Source organism: Montipora capricornis, chromosome 12 (genome assembly GCF_036669925.1).
Source record: "Montipora capricornis isolate CH-2021 chromosome 12, ASM3666992v2, whole genome shotgun sequence".
Taxonomy (NCBI): Eukaryota; Metazoa; Cnidaria; class Anthozoa; order Scleractinia; family Acroporidae; genus Montipora; species Montipora capricornis.
In genome coordinates this window covers 14,388,561-14,398,560 of record NC_090894.1, presented here as the reverse complement: position 1 = coordinate 14,398,560, position 10,000 = coordinate 14,388,561, and the positions used below count along the sequence as shown (strand labels likewise).

General features: G+C 39.0%; 2 protein-coding genes across 2 annotated transcripts in view; both read right to left on the bottom strand.

Annotated features, from left to right (window-relative positions):
* LOC138027606 (histamine H2 receptor-like) overlaps positions 1-1,804 on the bottom strand; it is a 2,314-nt gene extending 510 nt beyond the window's left edge. The window contains exon 1 of the mRNA XM_068875155.1: positions 1-1,804. This exon is cut by the window's left edge and continues 510 nt beyond it. Coding sequence (XP_068731256.1) covers positions 250-1,245 — 996 coding nt within the window. The 5' untranslated portion in view covers positions 1,246-1,804 and the 3' untranslated portion in view covers positions 1-249.
* A 5,315-nt stretch (positions 1,805-7,119) lies between these two features.
* LOC138027604 (uncharacterized) overlaps positions 7,120-10,000 on the bottom strand; it is a 9,553-nt gene continuing 6,672 nt past the window's right edge. The window contains exon 4 of the mRNA XM_068875154.1: positions 7,120-10,000. This exon is cut by the window's right edge and continues 307 nt beyond it. The gene's annotated coding sequence lies outside the window, so the exon portion shown is untranslated.

Genomic DNA, 10,000 nt, shown 5'->3' with positions numbered 1-10,000 from the left:
GGTCAATACCACACGGATAGGTGAAGGGTCTTAGCGGTTATTTTGGCTTAATTTTCACGATTTGTGGAACGCAGTCCACGAAGAAAAAAAAAATCCTTCACATTGTTTATATATCTCCAGGGGGTAATATAGCATGAGAATGCAGCACAGTCAGTGCACAGTGTCTGTTTCCAAATCTTTTTCATTAAAGATCATGAAGTAGCTGACATATTTTCAACTCTCACTCAAAACTATGGCTATTCGAAACCATTACAACGCGTAAGGTCCCCCGTTTGCAGTCGTCGTTTCCAAGTCACTTGAATGAGTCCCTGTCGTTGGGTCTCTCGGCTCCCGCGCCCCGGCCCTACAGGTTGGCTTCCACTGGCACCTCATCAGTCTGTTGTAAGCTTCCCGGAATTCTGCGATCCTGAAGCAATAAATCCACGGATTCATGGAAGAATTGCTCAAGGCAAGAGTGCGGGCCCAGTTATAAGCCACGCCAAAGTTTTCCTCGGCGAAAGCCGAACGTAGGTATAACAAAGGAAACCAACAAACCGTGAAAATTACAACAACGATAGCAATTGTGACGGTAACGCGACGCTCTATCATGTGTTCTGAAGCAACGTTCCGTCCTCCAGAACCGCGGATCCGTTTTAGGGTCAGTGAGCCTTGCTTTCTGACTTTCAAGATAATTAAGCTGTAGCATAAAATTATGACCACAAAGCAAAGTCCCACGGCTGTCACTGTAAAATACGACGTTACTGACTTTTCGAGCGTGAGACGTAGAATTCCATAGACAACTGGCAAAATCCATGCGATGACCAGGGCAATGCGGAACCGTTTTTTCGTACGGATCTTTCTGAAATCGTGCGGTCGCAAAATGACCAAGCATCGATCGACACTGATGAGGCAGAGATGAAGCACGGATGCCGAACACGACATGTTAGCGATCAAACGAAAAACTTGTGAAACGACCGAGTTGCATTCACCGATGAGTTGAAGCCCCAGGAAGACGACAAAGAGAGGCTGCCCAATCGCCGTTACAAACAGATCAGCCACAGCCATGCTGACGAGCCAGTAGTTGGAAATAATTTGCAGAGCAAAATTCGTGCGGACAGTACCGATAACTAGAACATTGCCGATCGTCCCGAGAATCATCGACAAAATATTCACCACCAGCATTCCGTACAAATGTCCCAAGGGCAAAAAATGACAGTTCTCTTCGCTAGACACAGTACCAGTGGAGTAGTTGTTGGTAAGCCCCATAGTGAGGAAAGGAGTTCGTTTGTGTGGCAACAAAGTTTGACTTATACTTCGAAAAAAATAATTACTTCGAATTGCTGTGTGAGCAGATCAGTGCTGTACCTTCAACAGCTACATAAGACAGACTCATGTCAATTATATGAGTGTCATTATATTACATACGCTGCGCAAATAACCATTTTGCGCTTTCGTCACAACGGGCGAACGTGATGATATCCGGCTGGCTAGGCGTCCACTCTCTTACCGGAAGTGAATAATAAAATCTGTAGCTCGAGGAATTTTAGACACTTCGCAGGGGCAGAACGACAAAGCTACAATAGATGTCAAATCCTTCAGCGTGCTGACCTACGATCATTTTTTCTAGAATTAACGAAAGACATCGACAAGGGCACTCCAATTAAAAATAAATTTGCTCCATTTCCCGAGGTAAACATTGATAAGCATTTTTATGAGTTCATCTAATGAACAATTCCAAATATTGTTCCCATTTCTAATGGTTGTTAACCACTAAGGAAATCCAAACGCTTTTTAAATTTCAGGAAGTGTTTTTGTCCTACAAGCAAAAAAACTGCTTTCTTGCACGAAAATGTGCGGCCACCACCGAAGAAGTAAATTGTTTACTCCAGACAAATGTACATATGAGACAAGGAGTCCTTGAAATATAGGGATTAATAAGTGGGGCCCCAGCTGGAAGCATAAGACAAAATCGATTGTGGTATTTCCAATTTCAACAGTATACACATTAAAATATAATACATAAACCAGATAACAATATATGATGAATTTTTTTTTTTTCATGTATCGATGACATCAGAGACGATTCCTACTCAGGCTTGGCGCTGCTAAAGAATTGTCATTCAACAGTGTTTCTCAAAATTACTTTTACATCAGTGATTCGCACGCCCTTTGCCGTCTTTAAGGCGCTGCCGCAGTTTATTCACAACTGCCCACCCGTGATCGCCAGACCCAAAGAGCATTGTCATTGGACATTTGTTCAAAGTTTCTGCGGAAAGCGCGAAGACACAAGACACCGCAAACTTGTAACCTCCCAAAGCCTGGCGATCAATCACGCCAACAATCTAACTAGAGATTTGCAAACGTTACTTTTGAACCTTTTGTAGTTTCCGACGGATTCAACACAGCGACTTTGTACTGAATTTTGTGGAGCTCGTCTTCCAAGTCCTTCTATGGCGAACGACGCCAGAGAGGGAGCTAGCAAATGTAAATGTAAAAACAGGTGTTTCACAGTGCCAAACTGGTTTGATTTTTCATCTTGTCAGTGGATTCTTAATAAAGTTAGCGGTTTCACGAATTTCCGGTAATTTTTATCTGAATTAAATGTTCTATTGCAAACTCCTATATCGTCCACCTGACACATTACAAGATTGTGAAATCATGGCTTTTTTGAAAGTTGATACAGCTCCGATGTAATCCACCGGAATTTCACGGCCATTGTTGACAAGATTTTTGACCTCCTCTCGGTACAAATGCTATAGTTAACATCCTTTAAGCCTTACGCGTTGTCTTAATAACATCGTGTGCTCAGTTCATTGTTGTTTTTCGGCGACCCTTATAAACGTCATTATGAAGGACTGAATTTCTCACAACTTGGTGAGTGCTGAATCAATATTGTTTAGCCAGTCGACAATCTTTGAATTTAATTCCCTCCCCTTTCCAAACCTACGTTCTTTAATTCCCTGCGAAGCGTTGAGTGAATAAACAACAATGTGCAGTACCTTATTCCCCCCTATTCCATTGATAACGTGGAAATGAAAAAAAATTATACGCAGTTTGGTGACTGTTTTCCGAATAACCAAAATTTACAAAGACAAGCTTGTATAACTTTTACGCCTTTAAGTTACAAGAATAGTACTTTAATGGGCTTTTGAAAATAAACACGACACGAGATATTGCTATGGCAATGAAGCGGAACTTTTTCCCAGATGTCTTATTGTCTTGAGTTTAGATAAATGCCGCCTATTTGAGCTTTGTGGTTGTCAGTGGAACTCGATCTCACGGAAACGCACTAAAATTGCTCTTCCTTTTCTAACGAGCCAAATGATGTTATTAAGATGCGATCTTTTATTAGACAATGTAGTTGCGTTGATTAGTAGGACGTCTCTTCAACAATGATTTAGATAAGGCCGGATTCGAGACGACTGGACGTGGAAGCCAGGTTTGGTTAAACTATACTATTGAACTCCGATGAGTAAAGCCATTTCATGTTATAATATTTGATCAAGACTGTCCGCCGTCTTGAAGTCAAGATTTTTTATCTTAAAGCATAGTGTTACTAGTACTTCTCTACTACCACCATCATTACGCAGTATCAAGTGAGGCGTCTATTAGCGACAAGGGACGCTTTAATCTACACACGTCCCTCTTCAATCTTACAAACAATTAGGTGTTAGGTTAACACATGGGCCTAATATTATCCATGTATTGAATTTCCTTTGCCTCGACTGATCTGTTCTCCCTGGGCATAAACAAAATATTTAAGAAGAAAATTGTAGCAGTGAGTGACAAACAGTTAAAGTACCGTTTAACAAGGCTTTGGTCAGACAAGCATAAGGCAACCTCTAAACGTGCCATTTGATTTCAATTAAGATATGGCATTCATTAAGTTAAAATGTAAGAGCTTTAATTCCTTTATAATGACCTTTGCTGATATATTTGAGCGATAAATTCGAAAGTGTATCGCCGTTGGTTAATCAAGAAAATGAGGAATATTTGTCTGGGATCAGCTTTCGTAAACAAGCAGGCACATGCAGAAGTCTTGATTGTTAAGTTCTTTTCATTTCTTATTTGTTCGTTATCACCTATTTTTTACGCAATTCCATGTTTGCAAAGTCATATTTTACCGTCTCTTAAACTCTATCGTAAGCAAACTGTTTAAGTACACTGAAGAAGTAACGATGCAAGTCAGATATTCAGTAGGTAGAGCTCCGGCCGGTCAACATTGCCAATCAACATTCAGACTTGTATATTCTGCCCAGATGAACTGAAAGCCTCATCAAGATGGCAAAGGTTAATCTTAGCAGTAATGAGAAAAATGTGTACGGATTCGATTCCCGAAGTTAGCAGCACATGTGCGTTGAAATTATCGGCGATTCGCTTGTCTGCTCCAAGATTTTTCTCCGACCATTTCGATTTTTCTTCTAATAACAAACCATCATTTGATTCGCTACGAGTTGATTTAACTCGCTTAATTCCTAATTATTGCATCAGTATTGCATCGATTGACACTCACGTAAAGTTCATTATCTCTATTGTTGGGCAGTGCTTTGAAGAGTGTTTGAATGAGCACTCAATAGTTCTAAAAATACAATCGATTAATATTGAAGCAGAAACAACAGGTAGGAGCAACAATACAACGCTCAAAATGGCATCCTGGGGACAATTTTCTCTGCACATCGTCATCTGCTTAAAAACTGGCAAGTGTAATTCTATACAAACACGCGAAAATACAACGCGGCGTTTACAATCGTTTATTCTTGTGAAATACATTTGCATTGTCGTACTTCAGTTCGTATTGACATCCTTACAAAGGTTTCAAAATACCACTAACAGAATGACACAGATGAATGGGCAGCACGCAATTACACAACTATGTGCTGAGTGCTAAACGCGACTTTCATTGCGAAATTATGTATGAAATGCGCTTGTCAGCAGAAAGGCTGCACGTTCCACGACGATTTTTCAAGTTCTTTGTGGGGTAGAAGGGCCAATTTCACTAAGGCGATTAAGCAAAGACGTCGCCTGCCCACGTCAACGGATATAGTCATTTCAAAAAAAAAAGAACTCTTCTTTATTAAACCTTAATACTTCATCGCTAAATTCCAACCAGGGTAAATTGCATACTTCGTCGAACTTTGCTAGAGATAAATAAGACAAAATGGCGTCTCACGCTGAGGGAAAAATGACCAGCGTCATTGGCTCCAGGTTTTTTCACGTGAATCGCTCGTGCGTCTTCAAGTTATGACGAATCGTTGATGAAAGCCATAAATATTCTGAAACGCTCTATTTTGAAGACATTTGAAACAAAGACTGAGCGTTAAATATCTAACCACTAACTACTTTCTAATGACCTCACTCCATGTAGATTGATTGCGGATTCTCTTCTTTTTCCCAGAGGTTTTTTCCTGGTCAGCGCGCTTTAATTTGATTTAGGTTAATTGGATTTTTGTAGTGTTTCTAATTAATTCTCGAGTTCTTAATTCAATGACACTTACATTTACATTTCTTTCGTTATCACCAATTTCATACTTTTTTATGTTACGAACTAAATGGCATCAAGCCTATCCTTTCAGCAGATGGTTTTAACCGCACCGCGTCTTTTCCCCTCAGAAAAGGAAGAAATAATAATAATAATAATAATAATAATAATAATAATAATAATAATAATAATAATAATAATAAATCCTTACTATTTAGCTAACAAATTTTGATAGTTAAGTCTCCCTCCAATTCCTTTTTCGAAATTCAAGGTTTCGCAATAGCTAATGGGAACTGAATTTTATTCTCTTCCGCACTTGGTTTTGATTTGTATTAAGTTGTCTGATGTTGAAGTTAATTAATGGCTATTATCGACGCCTTCGTTGTCTTTTAACCTTGATTTTCATCTGAATTTTTGAACATCTTTCAACAAGTGGGATGTGTGGGGAAGACAACTAGGCCTACTACATAGTGATAACCTTTCTTGTATTCTAGATTGTGGACATATTTAGTATATTTGAAATTTACTTTATAGGAATGGGACAAAATTGTATAGTTGGTTAATTCAAGAAATAATAATAATAATAATAATAATAATAATAATAATAATAATAATAATAATAATAATAATAATAATAATAATAATAACCACTGCTCAAAAGGAAATGGACGTGACGAAATAGCCAACCTCTTATCGATTGTGACCCATCTATCATTCATCGGGCTTTGCGCATGGAAAGTTCCCTCGATGTCGTAGGATATCCAGTTAGAACAAACTCAGTTCTTTCGCAATTCCTAAGGCGCCATGTTTACACAAAGCAAATATAGTTAATGTTTTCAGTCTTCAAGCGACCTCGAAGTTCTAATTTTTCTGTTACACGAGGTTTTTGGCTCTGTGCACAGGAAAGAGGGAATCTATTAAAGAAAGGCAACCCCCGGTTTTTCCTCTTATTGTTTCTTATTTCCTTCTTAACAAGCGTACTTTCCTATTCAAGGAAATCCAAGAATATATCACAGGAAACCCATTTAGAAAGCGGGTTCGATTTAATAGATGCGAAGAACTAAAGCAATGAAGCCGGATATTCCACTGAAAGTTCACTGAAGCAGTGTTTGGACAAAAACACGCAAAAAATCAAATGCTCTAAAGCGTCATTTCTACTCCCAGAGCAAAAAAAGTAATAGGGTCCGGTGAGTCTTCTCATATTTATGGTCTCGGGGGAAGGGGGGAAGGGTGGGAATTTCATAGATGACAAGTCACATGAAGACAAACCACGAAATTTAGAGCTTTGACCAGATAAGAAATTGCCAAAGAATTGCTCCACTTCAGCCAAAAAGAGACTCATTTGGAAACTACATGAAAAATACTCTTCCATGAGAGATATTTTAAGGATAACCTCTCTCTATTTTGCACTTAACAATATGGAAGGACATGATATTCGATCAACCATATTGGTTCTGAAGCAAGCAAACTTGTTTAGTGTCACGCGTTTACAAAAAATTGTTTCTTTTGATAAAATAAAAATTTTGTTGGTAAAAAAGGAGCGTCAAACTTTAGAACTTAACTTTAGAACTTCCTGTGTACTAGGTCAAGGGCGTGACTTTGGCGAGAATTTTACACGGCGATTCCAGGGGCAAACTGAACGAAGCAGGATCTCAGAAAAGTGTTTTAAAAGCCATTTAACTTTAATAAAGAAAATAACCCTAAAAACCGTTAGCCTATATACAGAATTTAACAGACCTGATAGAAAAGTCTGATATATTCACACCACTAGAGAGAATTCTTGCAAAAAACGAATTTTCAAATTTAGCCAGTGATAAGCCTCATAATATTGCTATAAAGTTCCTGTCTTCAAAACTACCCCAGAAGACAAGCCCTGAAATTGGATGAGGCAAATTATAAACTTAACAGCTTTCAATCATGCTGATATCCTAAGAACGGGCTTTGTAATGGAAAGCTTGTAAAAGCAAGGGCCGAGCGCAGACTGGGAATGGGAAACACAGGAGGCCTAGCGCACCCACTAGCTAGAGGATAATTATAGACCTCTTTCATAATGGCGGCCAAATAAAATATTATTTTGTTTCAATGCTAATAAGCCCTACTAACCTCGCTACGACGAGTAAATTTCAAAAGAATATTTGTTTTAAAACGAGGGCAGTAGGTCTAATTAACATAAATACAAAGGAATGTAAAAGTGGTCGCCATTTATGAAAGTGGTCTATAGCACTGGAGCCGCTATCACCACCTTTCCCTTCCCAATCCCCTGCTACGGCCACTGTGACTTTGCTTGTCATGTTTCGCTGCAAGGCCTGGTCCTAGCCTACCGTACTAAAAGGGTTATTTTCCTTTTCTGGATAAAACATCAACCTTAAATTAATTCAAAGATCAGAGAAGTACAGAAAGTTAAAGTTGATTGCTCTGAGTTTAAGACTGACCAATGCACAAAAACAACGAACTATTGCAGCACTTGCAAGTTACAAAATAGAAAATTTAAAACCAAACAAGCTGATGTAACCAGCAACATCATCAACGAGCTATATTTTTTAAGGTCACTTCACGGCCGGGAAGGAGGGAGGGAAATTTGCACATGAAGGGGCGAGGATACTCGTCAAACGTTTTGAATTAAACCCCTAAAGGGAGACCAATCTGGGCGTGGCCCAGGCTTTTTTTTGATCCCTAAAAGTGACCATATTTAAAACATTAAATTTATATTTTTATATTTTTTCGCATGTAACCGTAAACGAGACCTTCACAGCTATATAATTATGGGCTTAATGAGACCAAAATCCAAAATTTACACCCCAAAGCGAGACGACAAGCATTCCCGCCCGTTTCATATGCGACTCTCTCCTCCTCTCGGGAACTTTAGTTTCTTTTTTAAATTTCGCCCTACTGCAATTTTTTTGCGAACTAAGTTGCTCTATTTTTCTTATGTCTTATGAAAGAAAACTAGGAGTGTATTCTTTTGGGAATATCCTGGCTATTCTCATTCCGGATTAGGAATAACAGAATAAACGGAATATCAATTTACAAAAGAACACATATTCTGAAAACGGAATACTATTAGCGAAGGTGACCTGGGAACTATTGTATCTGCGCATGCGAAAACTGCGTTGGCTTGGAGAGAGAAAGAGGTTTCCCGAAAGTTTGGAACACGAAAAGTTGAAATATGGTCATTACCAGTTTTTTGGCGGTTTTCTTGAATTCTCGGTTTGCTTCATTGGCTAAAAACCTTAAGTGGAAAAATGACGAAAATTTTTTTGTACTTATGAGTGCCTTGCGTGCTGCAAATGTGTTCCCGTATTCTCTTCTTCTTGATGTCGACTTAATTTGAAAAAAGGTCCGTGGTTTTTGCACAAACCAATTAATGTCAACGTCATTTCTTTTGACCAGGCAAGGGCACTTTTTCTCATTAAAACAAACTGACAACTCTTCTTGTTCTACCACCGGTAAAGAAACAGAAGAGAGGCCAACAAACCCACATCTACGGTAGACATTTTGCATCGCTATTCCATTCAGATTTTTACAAATTTCAAGCCGCCAGCGGGTGACCAGACGGCCGAGTATCATTTCCGGCCAAAATTTTCCCAAAAGAACGGATATTCTACCTATTCGGAGTGAAACATATTCCGGTCAATCCGTCCATTCTCCTATCGGGAGCAGAATGAATGGAATAGGATTCCGTTCATTCCGAAAACGGAATAGGTCGCAAAAGAACATGAATACCGTCTATTCCGTGTATTCCTATTCCGGAATAGCACCAAAAGAACGCGCCCTAACTCTTTAAAAAGTGCCCCTGTGATAAAAAAAAAACACTTCCTTTTTTCCTTCAGATTTTGAAAGTGTGTTTGCTTAACACCTGACTGGCAAAATTTTGAGCTTTGATTTTTATCCAAAGGCCGTTTACTTTGAGTGTAAGTTTTGGATTTCACGGTCCGCCATTACTCACGTTCAAAACTGACCGATTGGATCTCAGAGGGTTGGATCCAGGGAAAAGTGACGTCAGAGGCTCACTAGCTTAAAATTTCAGGGTGTGAACGCAGCTTATTATATATGCAAAGCGTGAGTTTCAAAGTCTGAAAGCCCAAAAACCCCGTGCTGCATATTAATTCTGCGGCGTACACACGTATTGCATTCTTAAACTAGAGAGCCTTTGACGTAATTTTCTCCTCGATCCAGCTCTCTCAAGAACATAATGTTAGTAATGGCGGACCGTTAAATAGGAAAATTACAGTTAAAATAAAGAGGTGTCTTTTTGAAATCAAGGCTTAAAACGTGGGTCACTTAGTGTTTTGTTAACATAGTTTTGAAATCCAAAGAAAAATATAAATTGATTTTTTGGTCACAGGGGCACTTTAAGGAAGATGTCCCAATCAGATTCACATTAAAACTAAGGGTAAAAAGAACTTGGACAATACCCGGGTACCAGAGGAATTTTTTTCTAAGATCTAAGAAACCCTTAGCTGATTCATCGCCGACAACAGTTGGCAAAACTTCCTCTTCAACCTTGCAGAAAAAAAAAATTCCAGGTACCTCAGGTATCAG